Raw genomic sequence first — 18,106 nt, 5'->3', positions numbered from 1 at the left:
ACACATTTCTCCAGTGTTTTATTTCATTCTGGGCACACAAAGCAGCTCATTTCCCCCACCAGGCCCCACCCTAGATTTCTCCAGTGCCTCAAGTTCACTTAACCCATCGTCATTTAGGAAGAGACAGAGTCATTTTGCTCAGTCAGGCTCGGATGAGAAAATTAATGGAAAGAACAGAGTCAAGCCCAATGCTTCTATGCAGCTGCTTGGCCAGCCTCCAATCCCTCCAGAGGAGAGACAATTTCAGCATAGACCCGAGTCCTCTGCCTCCCTTCAATCCTGAATTTGAACACCTTAATAAAGTCTGCTACCATCTGGCTCCACAAGTGTGTAACCCATTGCTACAAACCCCCTGAGAGTAGGGTACACACGCTGTCTGGAATACAAGACGCAGTCCAGGGTCAAGTCCTAGCCAGAGGTCCTGCTCAGCAGGTTGTCTCAATTCTAGAACTGAAGGACAAGCTATGGAGAGATGAACCCAGGGCTCACTTGCCTTGGGGGTGTGAGGTGAGATTGGCCCCAAGATCATGTGACCAAAGCTACCTCTCTTGGGATAGAATGAGCTGCTTGAACCAGGATCCCACAGCTCTGTCTACCCACATGACCAGTGCCACACCCAGAAGGAGGGCTACGCTGCTCACCACAAAACCCACAGCTTCAAAGATGAACCTACAAGCAGAGAGGCAGGGGCATTAGGATGCTGTAGTATGGTGGTGGAACATTAATACAAACTGTTAAGATTCACTGGAGGCTAGCCTTTTCCGCCCACTCTCTCCCACTCCTTACTTTAACACTCTGGGAGAACATACAAACTCCTAATTCACCAGGTCACTACCAACCCTTTTCCAGAAGATACCTCTCTACTTCCCTTTTACTTTGTGTCTAAGCAGATTGATACCCAAATCAAAAAGCATCCATTCAACTTCTCATTTAACTCTGGACCCCATCCACCCTACATCCCTCCCCTGATTGAAAACAGTTACTCACTTGGGAGCAAACACCTTCCAGACCATGAGATGTCTCCTGAGTACGGAAGCTGCCAGAACACAGGCTAAGACCTAGAGGGAAAGAAGGAATGAGGAAAAGAAGAGTGAGGATGAGGAGGGATGAGAAGGGGGAGAAAGGGATGGTGTATGAAGAGGCAGAGAAAGATGAGAGGAAAACTCTGAGGATGAGGAGAAGAGCAGAGGCATGTGTGACAGAAAGAACACAGCTCGGTACTCTTGTGGGTCCAGATTCTACTCCTGACTTGTCTACTAACTTGCTGTATGATCTCAGGCAAGTCATTTAACTACATGAACCATAGCTACTTCATGGAGAAAATGGTCATTCCGAAAGTTCTATTAAAATTCTGCAATTTCTTGTCTCTAGTGCTCAGAGCTCCCCACCTTCCTTGAGGGTAAGGCTAAACAAATTACTGCTCCCTCACACTGGGAAAAAATTGAGTGAAAAATGTGTATTTCCATCCCTTGGGGATATGGATTACATCGGGTTTCCTTGGTCAGTTGAACATCATTAGTTGGGTCTGGATCGTGGTGTGGTACAAAAGGAATTGGAAGCAGAGCCAAGAGATATGTGTTGTAGTCTCCATTCTACCAGTGATTCAATATGCATTCCTGGAGAAATAACATGGGCCTCAGTTTCCTTACCTCTAAGTTGGAAAAAATTATTTTGGTCTTTTTATATAGGACTGTGGAACCAAATGAGAAAAGGTATTTCAATGAGCTTGGAAAACTGAGGTGACTGAGAGTGAAGCATGTCTCCTCTCACTTAGCAGATGTTGATTTGTTTTGTTTGGTGGTACTTATTTTAGGAAGTCATTGGGAAGTGACAGTGTGATCCTCCCTCCCTCCCTCCCCCCAAAACACCAACAGATTATAAAAAAAAAAATTGTAAAATGGTATATACAAGTTTAAAATGACTAACCCTTCAACTTCCCTCCCTTGAAATTCCCAGCCATATCAAGTTAATCATACCCACCTGTATACCCAGGATGAAGAGGTACTTGAGGCCCAGCTGTAGTAGAGCAGCATTGAAATGGTGAGGGGCATCCCGGAGACGCATCTCCATCAATGGCTCCTCCTTCTCTCCCTCCTCCTCAGCCCCACTGGTCAGGGACTTTTTCTTCTTTGTAGAGCCTTGGCCCTCACACACAAAGGGCCAGAGCAAGAGCAGTGGGCAGCCAACTGCCTCCGGGGGTGAGGGGAAATAGGTCTGAGGTTACCTTAGGTTCCAAGAACAAGTCTCGATTCCCATAGGACAGCCCCATCCTGACTTAATTCTGTGCTTTAATGAGACCAGATTAGGGACTTCACAAAGGAGGACCCTTCTCTCTAACAAAAGGTGCCAAGGGGCCAGTGTCTCATGATGCCTCGGCCAAAGTCTTACACACTGAGCAACTGAGATCAAAGGAAACAGTAAATTTCTTCCCTTCCCCCACTCAGGTGGAAACTACCACCACTCCCTTCTAGAGTCTTAGTCTCAGGAGACGGAATGGAGGTTGGGGGATGAGATACCTGAAAAAAGAAGGTGGGAGGCAAAGGTGTTGGCCCCTACGAGCAGAGCGGGCAGCACAGGGGATGAATCATGCCCTTCAGGGAAGCCCACAAAGGCAGCATTCCAGTGGATAGCTGGAAAGACAGGTTGATGGCCTGTGGAGTAGAAGGTCTGAGTGGCTGTGAGAGCCCAAGCAGAAATAGATAGCCATGGCACGGAGAAGGGACCTGGGAAGAACACACAAATTTATCACCTTAACACTGTTAGCTTGTTCTCCTTTCCCCCCAACATTGTCACATGACTTTCCTGTACTCTGCTCCTTGACCATTTCTACTCTTTAATCCTGCTCCCATTTTGCATCCATCTCCTCTGCCTAGTCACCCTGATCCAACTTCCCCAATGCTCACTGTTGTAGACAAATGGTCACCTAACTGTCTAGAGATTAATCAGTGGAGTAAAACTTCTCCAAAGGAAACAATCCTGATTAGAGTGGGGAAGGCAATAGGTGTGGAGCGGGGGGAGGGGAGGGGAGTGTTTGAGCCCTGACTTCTCCCAGATCAGAATTTCCTCAAGATCTAGTTGTCACTATTACAAAGTAAGACCAAATGTCAAGGTGACTGAAGCAGGCCTGTCATTACTAAGGAGAGGACAACCTTTCTCCCCAGCCTCGATGGTCCACCTGGGAGTATAGCTGTTCCAAGGGCAAGGAGATGGATATTTTAGGGGTATCTATGGACGGGACTGCCCTGCCGCCTACCAGGGCTTCCAGCAGGGGTTCCAACAGCAGCGGCGAGCAGCTGCAAGAGTAGGAAACTCTGAAGGAAGAGGATCAGGAAGGCGAGGATGATCCGCTCAGTGTGTAGCAGCAGCAGCGGGAAGGCCAGCAGGGCAAGAGTGGTCACCACGGCGGCAGAGTACACACTCCCCAGCCCGTAGGCTGCCAGTGCCAGTGGTGTCTGGCCCCCACCCCCAGCCAGCTTCCCCCTCAGTGCCTCCTGCATTCGACGGTAGATCTGAGGGACTACATAGTCCAAGTCAGCTTGGGAAGCAGGGGGTCCCACAAAAGGGACAACGATGGGGTTGGGGCTGCTTGCCCCAGTCTTGACCAATACTGTGACAGGCTGCCAAAGAAGCAGTCCTAGTCCTATGGCTGCCAGACCCAATACAACCCGTGGCAACCCTATCACAGCTCCAGACACCAGGGCCTGCAGCCTGGGGGGTGCCTCATCTGAGCCTGAAGCCAATGCCCAGTGAGCAGCAGTGCCCAGAGCCATCAGTGGCAATCCCCAGCGCACAAAGAGGATTGGAGGTGCAGAGCTGTTCAGATTCCCACAGCGGCGCAGCCAAAATCTTACAGACAGGACGAGCACCCCTAGTGCCCCTAGACATGCCCCATACCAAAGGTTTTTGGCCTGGCCACCACCCACTGAAGATAAAGGAGCTAACCAGGGTGATGATTGGCAAACAGGTGTCTCTTCTGGGCAGCGATGGAAGAGACTGGACAGACGTACACACAGGAGCAGGCCAACCAATAGCCCCAAGGCCCGAGGACCCTCCCGCCGTGCCACAGATGCTGTGGGAGAACTGAGGCAAGAAGCTGTGGGTCCCCCCACCAGAAGCCGGCCCTCCCAGTGCAGCTGAGCCACCACAAACAGGGACAATGAACACAAAAGGAAGGGGGCTGCCCGGGCCTCAGCCAGGACAAAGCTGTCAGAAAAGAGGGCAGCAGATCGAAGAAAAAGGAGCACCAGGATGGGCAAAGGGCCTGGGAGAAAGACTGCCATTGGTGGCTTCTCTCTCCATTTTAAAGCCCAGAGGAAGGCCATGAGGGAAGTGGCTGCACCACCCGAACACAACAGAGCTGGGTCTAGCCCACTCCTTCCTACTATCAGTCCCCCAGCTAGCAAGGCAGCTCCTACCAGGCCCCAGGCCACAGACTTTAGGAGCAGGCCTAGGAAAGGGAAGTCAGGGGAGCTGGTGAGCCCAGAGGTCACTAGGCAGAGGAGGCAGGTGAAGGCCAGGAGCACAGTGCCCCCTATCATTCGGGCTGGGCGGAATCGAGCCCATGTCTCTGTGCAGGCTGTCCTCGCTCCCTGCAAGAACAATCTCAGCTGGGAGATCAGAGCCTGTACGTCGGCCTCTCTGACCTCTTCATTCTTCAGCTGATCTAGCAGTCGCTCGTATTCAGAAGATGCAGAGGAAAAGAGGTTCTGAAGGCGCTGCAATTCCTCAGGGGGCAAGTCCTGGGCAGCTAATGAGTAAGCATGAAGAAAACGGGATACCTGCAGAAAGAGTACAGGAAAGAAAATGTCAATAAGGCATGGAAAGGGTGGAGGGGGGAAAAAACAGAAATGTACAGTAGCCAGAAAGCCCCAGGGCTAGAACCCACATCTTATATAGGATAAGTAAAGAACAGAAATGGGTCAGGAGATGATAGGTAGAGAAAGGATGAACATGAAGGCATGGGTTGTAGGTTTTCTGTTCAAGTTTCTAACTCCTAGATTCTAGTCCAAGACAGCCCTGTCCCCTGCTCCCATACCTGTTGGGCATTGAGATGGTAGGCAGAGGCTTGTGCAAAAGCTGTAGCAAGAGGCTGGGTATCTACTTCTCCTGAAAACAGATCCACCATCACCTCTCCTATATTTCCAAAAGGTATAGGCAGGCCAAGCAGAAGGGCGAGTGTCGGTACCAGGTTCACCTGGGGAACCACTTCCGGGTCCTGGAGGCAATAAAACCAAAGGTAGGAAAGAATCAGTGGAAAGGGTGGAGGAAAAAGACCAAAGTCCAGAGTGCAATGAGGAGGAGCAAAGAAAAGAACATTTAAAAGTGATAGAGATAGGTAAAAGTGATTAAAATAAGGTATCTAAAGAGAAAGGGAAGGGATGGGAAGGTGGTAGAAGTATGGGGACAATAAAATATCTGAGGTAAGGGATAATATGGAGGTGGCTTGTTAATTGTGGGGAAGAGGATGAAATAGTCACCTAATAGATAATGAGATCAAAAAGAGAAAAAGAGTCCAAGGGGTCAAAAGGGAAGAGAAGACCTGGGAAAAAAAACTAATGGCTTTTTGAACTTACCTCCGGGGGTGCCCTGGGGAAAAGGGGCAAAGAACTGTAGAGAAAGAGGGCAGCCATTACTTCTGGCTTGCTGTCCCCACCATGGTCTCCTGTCTCTGTCATGCCATGATCTCCAGCCACCACCAGCAATGTATCATTCTCCAGTCGCTCCACAAGAGTCCTAATTGCACGGCACAAAACAGTGGGGGGAAGAGAAGAAACCTTTGGGAAGATACTACCCTGAGTATAGTCATCCCTTGACCCCTGGCACTCATTAAAAGAGCAGTCTTAGGAGTTTGTGGTTTTACAGGATGCCAAGTTATCTTGTTTAGCCCTAACATGATAAAACTCTATGAAGCAAACAGTTCAAATAAATTTTCTAATTCATAAAAAGAAACTGAAGTCCAGATAGGTTAACTGCTCTGTCTAAAGTCCCACTGGTAATCAGACCCCATTACCCTCAGGTTAGTTTTCAATGAGACCCCAAGTTACTCAATGATAGAGGGAACCCAAATAAACATGACCTCAAATTTCTGAAAGGGAATACTGGTGGCAATAATTAAGTGGAGCCAGCAGAGTATTAGACAAAATCTCAATAATGAATGTCTAATCACATTAAGTACTTCGATAGAGAACCAACAAATATAGAGTGATCTACTCCCACACTATATTAGAAGATGAAAGCAGTCCTGACCAGATCATGCTCCATACCTAATTACCCCCTACCACACTCAAAACACTCTTACTCCTCTGTGTCTGTTTGTCTGTTTTCCTCTCTCATTTTCCCTCCCTCTCTATCCCCAAAGAGTTACTATCTTTGCTCCATCATCAATTTAGGCCCTGCTTCCTGCCTACAACTAAATTTCTCTGGTACAACTTACTGAAGCACCTGGTCCATCTGGTTCAGCTTCTTGGCCATCTCAGGATGGTGGGGACCATGTTTGTGGCCACAGTGATCTACACCCAGGAAGTGAGCAATCAGCAGGTCCCAGTCATCTCTGTCCACTGTAGATAGCAACACTGAGACAAAGTACCTGATACCCCTCCTTCATTTCTCAGCCTTTAATATCCTCTACCAATGGAAATTGACTCCAAATCTCATCACCCAGGAAAGTACCATCCAAAGGACTTTCAAAGCATCACATCTTTACCCCTCTGCATACTGCAGCTCAAAATCAGATCCAATGTATGTTGGGACAAATACAAATAGTCTCCAATGGTCTTAATTCTATATTTTACAAATTGAGTTTATCAGAATATGGCCCAAATATAAGACTGGTCTATCCCCACTTCTCCCTTCCATTAAAATCTAAGCCCAGATCCCATTTAGGACTACTCACTGGTAGGGTAGAGGTGCTCCAGAATGCCACTGTCCACAGTGTGTAGATCTTTAACATTGAAAGATGGGAAGAAGAAGGCTTGAGAGAAAGCTCCTGGGAACAGCCCCTTCCAAGTGTCATCCCCCATGAAGACCACACGTTTCCCTGCAGCATTGGAAGAGTCAGGGAAAATTTTTGAAGATTACTTTATAATATGGCCTCACTCTACAATTCTCCCTTCTTTTCTTCCCTCATCAATATAAATCTTTTGCTTTAGCCATGTCATTCTTTTCAAAAGGCAATGACCCATTTCCATTTTTACATCCCAGCCCTTGCTTATACCATTCATACCATCTGTAATACCCTCCCCTCCTCATTCTTTGCTTATCCAAATCCTACCCATTACTAAAAATGCAATTCAAGTCATGCCTCCTATATGAAACCTTACCCAACCATTCTAATCTACCATAATCTTTCCTTTCAAATAGCTAATCTATAGTAGTCTGATAAAAACAATTCACCACATAAATACTTAGTTGTACCAGTCAACAATCAAAAATAATCCAGTCCACCAAAGAGTTTGTTTCTTTTATCATTCTCTAGTTGTTTAATAAAAGTAAATAATTTTCCTCAATTATGTTGTAAACTTTTTTGGGGGGGAGGGGAAAGACTATATCCTTATTGTGGGCCAACAAAGTTTAGCACAGGGCTGGGTATGCATCGGGGGTTTAAATTGCTGATAAGGAGAACAGAGACAGATAAAACAGTAGGAAAAAAGCCTCAAAGAAAGTGGAGACTCTGTGATAGTGAAGAGAACACACAAGGAAGGAAGGTAAAGTATGAGAAGAACCTGTAGCATATTGTGAAAAAGCATAAGACTGGAAGAGCATCTGGGCTCTAGTGACAACTCTTCCACAAATTAATTGTACCATTTTAGGTAAATCATTTCACTTGACTAGACCTAGTACATTCAAAAAATTAAGAGGGTTGGGCCACAACATAGGTTCATCTGGTTCTTTGTATTACTGACCTCTTCATTAGTAGATAAAACCCAAGAAGCCTTTCTCAGAATAATGTTTTTAAATGCATAAAAAACAACACATAGGATTTACAAAGGAAACCAATTGTAACGAATAAATAGTTAACATGTATATACATATATGTTTTTTAAAGCTCATGGACTCCAGGCAAAAAAAATCCTAGATTACCTAGTCTCTAAAGTTCTTTACTACACTAACCTCTTTGTCTTAACAGCAGTTCAAGTATTGAGTTTTTTAAGAGGTCTGGGCTTACAATATGAATCAATTATGAGACCAAAAAAACTGTGACTTTAGGCTAAATTAGAAGGAATATAGTATTTAATATAGTTTAGACATTAATGTTTAAAAGAAATATAACTGCAGGAGGTAACACACAACACTTTAGAAATGTTGTGTTCCCTTTGGGTACCATGATATCAACATTAACAAACTGATATTAAGGGGAGAATAGCAGGAACATATTGGTATGACCAGAATGATGTGTGATGGCCTGAAAATATTATCATATAAAGATGGACTGAATGACTTGAGGACATTTAACCTGGGTAAAATAGTCTAAGGTAGACATAATAGCTATCTTCAAATAGCAAAGGACTATCACAAAGAAGCATACTTATTTTGTAGTTGGGAGCAACAGATTTAAGTTTCAGAATTGAAATTTCTAATGATTAACATTGCTGCTAAACGTATAAAAGCAAATGCAGGATAACTCCTCATCATGGTTTTAGAGAAGGGATTCCTCACTGAGTGGGAATCTGGCCTGATGATCCCTTTCAATTCTAGGTTAATATCATTTTAACATCCTAAAACGTTAACATTCTAAGATTCTAACATTCCATAATCTTTTTAGACTGACCAGTGTTGTTGAGCTGAGCGATGAGGTTATCTTCCTGGATGGCATAGCTAGCAAAGTTGCTCCCAGCATCAATGAAGGTAGGTAAAGAGCCTGTGGTGAGGGCCTTGAGTCTCTGCATGGTGGTGGTGGGTGGGTCAGCCAGGAACCGATACAGGCGGGCATGTTGTGGCTCGGTTTCCAAAAGGTGCTGTATGGAACCTAGTTTTCCTAGGTAGGGGTATTGGGCAGGAAGGCCACCTGACCAAGGTTGTACAAAATCGAATCGAAGTGCATCTATCAACACTACCACAGCTCGGGAAAATCGGGGAGCTGTCCAGCAGGCTCCGGGTTCACCTCGGCCACCTCCCACCAGAGGTCCCTTTCCAGGCAATTCCTGACAGCTGCTATGATTAGTAAGCTCCAGTCGGGTGAGCAGGAAGCCACTGGTGAAGAGAGCAATTCCAGCATAAAAGAGGAAGCAGACCCAGGCCAGGAAAAGCAATACCAGGGCCTTCAGCATTCTGTATATCAGAAAGACAGACACATTACTTAAGTTCTCATTGCTCATTCAAACTCTTGTGCACATTTTCCCTCTCTCTCTTCCCTCTCTCCGCCCCCCCCACCCCCATGAATCCCTTTTTCTATCTCTCTCTCATATAAATCTTCAAGGCAGACTAATCAAGAACACTTAAGCTACAGAAAACAGGTTCTCTTTTCAATCAAATTTCAGTTCAAAGTCACTATCTTAATAAGCCTTCCTTGAACCCATTCTCTAACTCAACAGTACAAGTCACCTTTCATTCCAAGTTTGATTACTGTAATTTTTAAATAAAAATAGTTCCATCCTACTTCACTAACGGTATGGGCTGTTTCATGCTATGTCTCAGTTTTCATTTCTGTAAATCTAACTACATGGTCTCTATGGTAGGTTCTCTCTTTAGAGCTAGGATCTTATGACTTTCATCAGACCTGAGGAATTCATCAGTGTTAGGTCCTCCTTATTTTTTGGTTAGAAATCTTGTACTACAGCAACTGGAGCTATACCAAGAAAACTGGAGATTAGACGAAGATAATAATAGCACCTACCTTCTGGGGTGGTTGTTAGGATAAAAGCAAAATATGTTCAATATGTTTTGCAAACCTTAAAGTGCCAGGGAAATATTAGCACTTTTATATTATTATTACACATAAGAATTGTATGAAATGAGGGTTAAATGATATCGGTCTGGCATGTGACTGACACTTAAATGCTGGAAAGAAATGGCTGAACAGCAAGTGTGAGAATGGAATATCACTCCAACAACTACTTCTCTGGGACATGGGATACAGTAAAAAACAAGTTCTCTAACCCAAGATATCCCTATGAATCCTTTCTCCTCTCATTTTTTTCTCTTTCTTAATTAAAACTTTCTCCTTTTACTACTCCCTCCCTGCCCCACAAACAGGTTTGGGCAGTGAGCAGCATGGGGCCCTTTGCTTTTTCAGCTTAGAAGCACCGCCTCCCAGCCCCCTCCAGCCCCCCCTCCCCTGAGACCAGCCTCTCCCCTGTCAAAGTCACCCTCACCAGGACCATAAGCACAAGCCACTCCCCATTTGGAAAGATTAAGCACCAAGGAAGGAACCATTAGGGAAGGGGGAGGGGAGAAGGGGATGAAGGAGTGCCCAAAGCAGAGGTCGGGAAGAACCTAAAATACACCAATAGGTGGACAGTGGTGAAGGAAGAGAGCTACTAGGACAGGACACTGGGGCCTAAGTGACGGAGAGAGAGTAAGAAGGCAGAAACAGCATTGGGGGAGATGGGGTCAGGAGAAGAGATGTTGGGGACACAGGAAGGCGGCGTCAGGAGGACGGGGTCACGAGAGAGGGAAGGGTTAAGGATAGTGAAAGGAGTAGCGGGGAGTGGGATGCTTTAAGGGTGTAAGGGGTAGGGGTTGGGGGATGCAGGAACACAGGAACGAAGGGGAAGAGGTGAGGGATATTAGGGAGAGACTAGCAGGAAGTGAGGAGCCTTAGGAGTGGAAGAGACATATGGGTCGGCGGGAGGATGCAGGGCATGCGGACACTGAGGGGAGGAAGGTACGTTACGAGTATGAGACACAGAAGGGGGAGGGGAGGGGTTAAAGAGACTCCCGGGCAGGGGGCCGCGGAGGGATGGGAGGGAAGGCCATGGGCCGTGGAGCACACCTGAGGTAGAAGGGTGACGGAAAAGTACGCGGCAAAGGACGGACGGGACGTGCAAACACAAGGATTCAAGCTACCCTCCCCGACCCGGGGAAGGGGTCAGGAACATAGGGATACTAAGAGGTCGTCCCTCCCACCCTGCTCATAGTCCCAGGGGGTCCCCGGCGAGATATCTAGACACCCTCAGTCACCTATGAGCAGCACAGCAGGCAGCCGGAAGCAGAGCGCTAAGAACCGGAAGTGTGGCTCCGTTTCGCCAATGCCCTCTTCTCCGTCCCGCACACCATGGAGAAGAGACACACAAAGCTAGAGTGGAGCGCCGCACTTGGAGCGCCCCCTCCCGAGGACATTCACGTAAGGATGAAGAAGAGGGAGTAAAGGGCAGCAGGTCTGAGGCAGGGCATCCCAGGGACAGCATGGGCGTCCCAGCAGTCCTGAACGGTGGAGGGACCTTTTTTGCCTTTGCATCCCCAGCAGCTAGCATGTGTTGGGCAAGACGGTGTTTATAAATGTTTCTTAATCTGCAAATCACCACTCTGGGTTGGCAGTAAGGGGAGGAAGTTGAGAGGGTCCCTTCGTATTGGACATTTTCTCCCAGTTAGCACTTCTGAGGCCTGTGACACTAATCAGGGGTAGAAGCAGAAGGGGGTCAAACTCTTTTAAATGGGGGCAAGAGGAAAGGATTAAACAGAATTGTGGCATTTGAGGTGAGAGTTTTGTTTGATCCAGTATTCTTCCATTCCACTAGTGTTTATAAGTCCTTTTGTCTGGTGTCCAGCCCTAGTTAAGTCAGCTCAAAAACAAAGGGAGATGAACCCAGAGGTTATTGCAGAAATGCCGCAAGAGCAGGCTTTTTGTGGATTTTGACTAAGCCCCTGGGGTGGACTTATGTGGGAGTATAAGCTATATGGTGCAGTTGGCTAACTAGGGTGAGATTGGTCTTAAATCCCTCAAGACAGTAAGAAGAAAAAAAATCGAGCTTTCCATATCACCCTTAATAGGTAATTATTACCCCATAAGTTTGAGCAGTGATTCCCCAGGGCAACAGGAAACAAGAGATTCTTCTCGAAGGCCTCCAATACCCTCTTCTACAATGGGAAAACAGAAAGCATGGAGGTGTTGTGGAGAGTTTCCAGTGTTCCTTTTTAAAACCTCCTTAATACCTGCCTTACTTGCCATATCAACTTCTGAAGGGAAAAAAATGCTTCCAAACCCCAATATGGATGTGGAGTATGCAGGAAAAAGTCAATCCACAGTCTCATAAAACTATAAAACCAGTTTCCTGAACTTTCCCCCAAATTATAAGACAATGAGACTGCTTCTTGCTGCTGTCCCACTAGATGTATTTATTACATGATTAAAGTTCAAATAAAAAAATAAAAACCAAAATCTTGGCTGAGGGGTCCAGAAGTGTTGAGGGCAGTGGGGTAAAGATGGGTCCTGGATCAGAAGCCTCTCCCAGGATTCCCAGGGCCCACAAGCCAAGCTAGGCTCTGCTAACTCAGTTTTACACGTTCCAGTTCTTCATCCTGACCAGTATTTGCACGCTGGGCAACCCTGATTTTTCCATCAGAGACTGAGCGTGGTGCCTCGGTGGTAGAGGTTTTGGCAAGGGCTCCATACACACCCATGGCCTGGGATTGGAAAAAAACAAAATTACATGATTGGTGTAATAACACATAAAAAATTAGGGCAAGGGACAGAGGCATGAAAATGGGGGAACAAGAGACGGGAACAAGACACCAGGGAGAGGAGATGCATGTGAGTACTGAAATATGGGGACAGGTGAGGTCAGGGGCCATGGGAAACAAGAAATCAGGATCACAAGGCCATAGAGTCAAAGGACATAGGCTTAGGGAATGCATTTTGAGGTTAAATCAAGGGAAGTGGGAAGTCAGGAATTATAGAAGATGTGACACTTCAGAGATGACGAGTTCAGATTACAGGGAACACAGCTTCAAGAGAACCCCCCAAAAGTAGATAGGGGAACACCTGTGGAGCATTCCACATGGAATAGGACAATAGGCAGAGAATAGACAGTAAAAACCTTAAGGCCGACTGACTGATTCATAGGTGGAAAGGGAGAAGTGAGGACCCACAGTGAACGGTAATTCATGTACTGGAGGTGGAGAATCAGTACTTCATTGGGAAGGAGGATATTCAACTTGAAAGGGGGAAGAACAAGACTATTTCTGCAGGAAGATTTAATTATTTTTGATTGGGGATGTGAGGAAGATCTTCAGGAAAGGAGAGATCCAGAAACAACATCTAGAGACAATGTTCCCTGGGGTGATCTGAGAGACTACTTCAGTTTCTGGTAGAATTCAACTAAAATGGGGATGCTGAGGGAGACTCTAACCTGAGCCACCATGCTAGTGACATCTCCAGGATTAGAAGGTAGCAGAATGGTGTTGGAATCCTTTGCCAGTTTGGAGAAAGCGCTGACATACTGTTCGGCCACTGTTAGGGAAGCTGCTGCATCTCCATTCTGTAGTCACCACCACGATCATCAGGTCAAGAATTACAAGAAGTATAAATAACATAAGGGGTCATGAGAAATGAGATCAGGAAATATGGGGACAGGTGAGGTCAGGGGCCATGGGAAACAAGAAATCAGGATCACAAGGCCATAGAGTCAAAGGACATAGGCTTAGGGAATGCATTTTGAGGTTAAATCAAGGGAAGTGGGAAGTCAGGAATTATAGAAGATGTGACACTTCAGAGATGACGAGTTCAGATTACAGGGAACACAGCTTCAAGAGAACCCCCCAAAAGTAGATAGGGGAACACCTGTGGAGCATTCCACATGGAATAGGACAATAGGCAGAGAATAGACAGTAAAAACCTTAAGGCCGACTGACTGATTCATAGGTGGAAAGGGAGAAGTGAGGACCCACAGTGAACGGTAATTCATGTACTGGAGGTGGAGAATCAGTACTTCATTGGGAAGGAGGATATTCAACTTGAAAGGGGGAAGAACAAGACTATTTCTGCAGGAAGATTTAATTATTTTTGATTGGGGATGTGAGGAAGATCTTCAGGAAAGGAGAGATCCAGAAACAACATCTAGAGACAATGTTCCCTGGGGTGATCTGAGAGACTACTTCAGTTTCTGGTAGAATTCAACTAAAATGGGGATGCTGAGGGAGACTCTAACCTGAGCCACCATGCTAGTGACATCTCCAGGATTAGAAGGTAGCAGAATGGTGTTGGAATCCTTTGCCAGTTTGGAGAAAGCGCTGACATACTGTTCGGCCACTGTTAGGGAAGCTGCTGCATCTCCATTCTGTAGTCACCACCACGATCATCAGGTCAAGAATTACAAGAAGTATAAATAACATAAGGGGTCATGAGAAATGAGATCAGGAAATATGGGGACAGGTGAGGTCAGGGGCCATGGGAAACAAGAAATCAGGATCACAAGGCCATAGAGTCAAAGGACATAGGCTTAGGGAATGCATTTTGAGGTTAAATCAAGGGAAGTGGGAAGTCAGGAATTATAGAAGATGTGACACTTCAGAGATGACGAGTTCAGATTACAGGGAACACAGCTTCAAGAGAACCCCCCAAAAGTAGATAGGGGAACACCTGTGGAGCATTCCTGCTTAGGAATAGGACAAGAAATCTCCTACCTCCTATTATTCACTCACTTGTTGTGTCAGAGCTGCTGCTAGGATCTGTATAGCCTCAGCCTTGGCCTTTGCTTTGGCCAGCACTGCAGTGGCCTCGCCTGGGGGAGGGCAAGAGTTCTCAGTGACAGCAAACAGGGAAAACTTGTTCCTGGCCAGAATCCCTACAGGGATAGAAGTCTGGCCAGACCAGACCCCCTCTTTACCCCCACCATCACTGACCAGCTGCCTGGTTGATTTGTTCAGCCTTCTCTGCCTCAGAGGCCAAGATCTGTGCCTGCTTCTTTCCCTCAGCCACATTGATGGCAGACTCCCGAGTTCCCTCTGACTCAAGCACCGTTGCACGTTTCCGACGTTCTGCCTCTACCTGGAAGCAGGGTCACCCCACCCCAAGGTCACCAAGGAGACAGACCTAGTTTTCAGGCTATCAGGGATAGCACTCAAACAGAGACACAGCTATACTTTCTCATCCCAAGGTCATCTTGGAGGTAAAAAGAAGGCTAGAGAATTCAGATATGGATAACCATAATCCCCATCAATAGAATCTTCCCAGGAAGATGAAAGAGCAGGGACCAGGGACTAAAAAACAGATTCCATTGCCATTCTCACTAGGCATTTGAACAGGATGGTCTCTGTCTCTGCAACCAATGACTCCTTCCCAGTTCCTATGGTTTCCAGCTTTAAGCTGCCCCACCATTCCAAGAGCCACGCCCTCATTCCCCCAACCTGCATCTGCATGGACTCTTTGACTCGAGGAGGTACGTGGATGTCCTTGATCTCATAGCGGAGACAGCGGATACCCCAATAATCAGAGGCCTGATTGATGGCATCCACAATGCTGGCATTCAGGGATTCTCGTTCCTGGTGTGGGATAAAGATGAGATAACATCTTATTTATCTCAGTGGGAGCCCTGTTCTAGGGAGCTGGAACAGGCAGACAACGTGACACCTTCCCTTGACTCCCCATCACATCATCAAGTCTCCAGGGGAAAGATTAAATACAACAAGTATGTAAAAAGGAGCCTTTATACTTTTACCCTAAGTGACCAAAAGCTGTGACCTGACTCCACTCACTCGAAAAACTTTATCCAATGAGAGCTTTCCAAGCTCACTTCTCATAGTCGTCTGAGCCAACTGGGTGACTGCATACTCTGGATCTTCTACACCATAGCTCGCCTAGGGGAAGAGTTTATGATAAGGAATATAATGTCCCAAGATAAGGAGTCATAAAAATTGCCCACAAATTTGGAAGTAGAAAGATACCTTATAAGGGTCCATGATGCGCAAGTAAAGTACTCCATCAATCTGTAGCGTCACATTGTCTAGGGAAAAACGGGAGGAAGTCAAGGTCTTCTGTCTCTCAGCCTCTATCTCACAGCTCCTCTTTCTCCCCAAAGCCCTTCCTCTTCCCTCTCTAATGTATCCTTCCCTCCTTCCCTTACTGGCTTTCTCTACCATGACTCCCAATTGCTCCTCAGTTCTCTCATGCACTCACATTCAACTAAGAGTCACCCACAATCATACACCCCTTTACACAATGACACTTGCACATAAATGCAGAATGACAGTGGTTGCTCCCCTTTGAGCCTTGGCACAAGGAAGAGTGCCCTCCTCACCAAGGGTTACAGCTGACTGTTCAGGCACATTGATGACAATCTCCTTGAGGCTCTGCACATATCGGATTCGATCCAGCACAGGGATTAGGATGTTTAAACCCTGGTTAAGAGTGGGAGGAAGGGTCAGAGGATCTGGTAGAAATTAAGAAGAAATAGTCCCTATGCAAGAACATTCAGTCCATAGGTGCTTCTAGATAATCCATGTGTTGTCTTCCCCATTAGAAGGTGAGTTCCTTGAAAGAAAAGACTGCCACACTTTCCCTATCTGTATGTCCATTACTGAGTACAATGCTTTGCATATGATAAGTGCTAAATAAATGCTTGGTTCATTTTTTTTTCATAGTCAGTGCTTTCCCCAGCTATTCCCCACAGGTAAAAGGGAAGGAAAAATGGAAATCTCACTGGCTCCAAAATCCGGTGGAATCGACCCATCCGCTCCACTACCCATGCCTCTTGCTGCGGCACAAACAGCACGACTGTATTTCTCGGTAGGCCTGAAGCTGTCCGGTATTGAGTGGGGCCCAGCCAGGCTCTGGGACCCTGGAAGAAATAACAATGGATAGGGAGGTGGGGAAAAGGAAAATGGGGAGAGTGGGTAAGACAGAGACTGGAGGTTGGGGATAGCAGGGATAAAATGGGAAAATGGATGTTAAGATACCTTCCTGACAGGGTGGAGAGTGAGGAACAGGAACGTGTGCTACAGAGGCTTCCTTACACGAGGAAAGTTCAGGACAAGAAATGAACATGGAATAGGACAGTAACAAGAGTTGGAAGAACATCCCTTTTTGTAAAAAGGGAGACAGGCTCACAGCACAGGCTCACATGTTTGCTGGACCTTGGATGTACGAATAAAAAGTAGACATGGGGGCAGCAAGGATGGGAAAAACAAAACAAGGGAGGTGGGGATCCTGAGAATGTGAGAGAAAAAAGGGGAGGTGGGGATGGGCAGGTGAAGCACTAGGGAAGACACGCAGCACGGGAGGGCGCAGGTGAGCCCAGAGGTGACACGAAGAGCTGCGCACGCTTTGGGAGAACACCCCCCCCCCACACACACACACCCCTCCGCTCCGTCCCACGTGGAGGGGAGTTATTTCTGACCCCTTAGTTTTCCCCTCAACAGTGTGATATCCCATGCCATCTTCACTAAGTAGTAATGGGAGAAGGGGCCCGACCTTCGCCACTGCTTGTGGTCGTGACCCCCCTGCCGGGGAAGGGCTCGGGGAGGAGGACCAGCCTCATTCTCACCTTGAGCACAAGGCCCCCGGCCCCCCGCGCCGCGCGCACTAGCATCTCACAGCACCGCCACTGCCGCGACCTGACCTCCGGAACCAACGAGATTCGGCCTAGAACGACGCCTCCCTATTCCTGGAGAGCGTGCACCAACTCATGCGGCCCCTCCGGAAACACTTCCTTCTGTCGCTTGGTCTCGGAGCCAATCACTGACGCTCCGCAGAGCAGAGTCCAAACAGTTCCCCGGAAAGCGAAATCTTCACTATGACGCGTTCCGGGACTGATTTCTATCCCTTGCTGTTCCCCAGTCTTTTAGACTTACAAGCCGGTTCTTTGGTTTCCAGCCCCAATGGAAGAAAAGTCTTATAGACCCTTCAGTGTACAGGTGACCTGGGAAGGCCAGATTCCTTTATTCTTTCCCTAATCTCTCTCCAAACTTCCGTTTTCTCTCCCGGGCCCCTTAATATTGTTGGGGGATAGAGGGAGAGTTAAAGGTTGCTGTGGCGTCCCAAAGGGAGACGCCATTATGTTGCCATAGTGATGACTTCGCCGGGAGATGACCAGTACCCCTCCCCCACTACCAGTGACTGACCCGATTCCCCGTTGCCATAGTGACTGGCATCCTCCTCAGTTACCCTCGTGACTGGATCTTGGCTTCCCCTTGCCCCTGGACTTTCTCTCACCAGAGAATGCGAAGAGCTTTT

At 47.0% G+C, this 18,106-nt stretch overlaps 2 protein-coding genes across 4 annotated transcripts; both read right to left on the bottom strand.

The window, feature by feature from the left end:
• Position 1: 1 nt before the first annotated feature.
• PIGO (phosphatidylinositol glycan anchor biosynthesis class O) lies at positions 2–11,190 on the bottom strand. 2 transcript variants are annotated; one of them, XM_051965373.1, is made up of 11 exons: positions 11,119–11,189; positions 8,768–9,267; positions 6,893–7,036; positions 6,434–6,557; positions 5,574–5,733; positions 5,036–5,215; positions 3,254–4,778; positions 2,517–2,723; positions 1,981–2,186; positions 988–1,058; positions 2–669 (listed from the first exon to the last, which is right to left on the bottom strand). In XM_051965373.1, the coding sequence occupies exons 2-11, from the start codon at positions 9,264–9,266 to the stop codon at positions 540–542; spliced, it is 3,246 nt and encodes a 1,081-aa protein (XP_051821333.1). In that variant the 5' UTR covers position 9,267; positions 11,119–11,189; the 3' UTR covers positions 2–539. The 2 variants fall into 2 exon arrangements, with proteins under 2 accessions (XP_051821333.1, XP_051821337.1); XM_051965377.1 differs by lacking the exons at positions 2–669; positions 988–1,058 and having other exon boundaries at positions 2,063–2,190; positions 11,119–11,190.
• A 1,056-nt stretch (positions 11,191–12,246) lies between these two features.
• On the bottom strand, positions 12,247–17,533 carry STOML2 (stomatin like 2). Of its 2 annotated transcripts, none has more exons than XM_051965472.1 (10): positions 17,418–17,533; positions 16,575–16,712; positions 16,173–16,272; positions 15,820–15,878; positions 15,631–15,732; positions 15,283–15,417; positions 14,779–14,923; positions 14,578–14,657; positions 14,085–14,213; positions 12,247–12,561 (listed from the first exon to the last, which is right to left on the bottom strand). In XM_051965472.1, exons 1-10 carry the CDS (start codon positions 17,460–17,462, stop codon positions 12,424–12,426), a joined length of 1,071 nt encoding a protein of 356 aa, XP_051821432.1. In that variant the 5' UTR covers positions 17,463–17,533; the 3' UTR covers positions 12,247–12,423. The 2 variants fall into 2 exon arrangements, with proteins under 2 accessions (XP_051821432.1, XP_051821441.1); XM_051965481.1 differs by lacking the exon at positions 14,085–14,213 and adding an exon at positions 13,287–13,415.
• Positions 17,534–18,106: the final 573 nt, after the last annotated feature.

Source organism: Antechinus flavipes, chromosome 1 (genome assembly GCF_016432865.1).
Source record: "Antechinus flavipes isolate AdamAnt ecotype Samford, QLD, Australia chromosome 1, AdamAnt_v2, whole genome shotgun sequence".
In the NCBI taxonomy this organism is placed as follows: Eukaryota; Metazoa; Chordata; class Mammalia; order Dasyuromorphia; family Dasyuridae; genus Antechinus; species Antechinus flavipes.
Note: the sequence above shows the minus strand (reverse complement) of the source record. Positions and strands in the feature narration are given on the sequence as shown.

Bases quoted from the DNA above. Each gene is read 5' to 3' on its own strand.
- PIGO (XM_051965373.1), bottom strand. From the start codon at position 9,266: ATGCTGAAGGCCCTGGTATTGCTTTTCCTGGCCTGGGTCTGCTTCCTC. The intron at 4,779-5,035 runs GTATGGGAGCAG...CTCTTTCTGCAG, and splicing joins ACCATCTCAATGCCCAACAG to GTATCCCGTTTTCTTCATGC. The intron at 1,059-1,980 runs GTGGGTATGATT...CTTTCCCTCTAG, and splicing joins TCTTCATCCTGGGTATACAG to GTCTTAGCCTGTGTTCTGGC.
- STOML2 (XM_051965472.1), bottom strand. From the start codon at position 17,462: ATGCTAGTGCGCGCGGCGCGGGGGGCCGGGGGCCTTGTGCTCAAG. The intron at 15,879-16,172 runs GTGAGGAGGGCA...GTTTTTCCCTAG, and splicing joins ACAGTCAGCTGTAACCCTTG to ACAATGTGACGCTACAGATT. The intron at 14,658-14,778 runs GTCAGTGATGGT...GCCCTCCCCCAG, and splicing joins ACAAATCAACCAGGCAGCTG to GCGAGGCCACTGCAGTGCTG.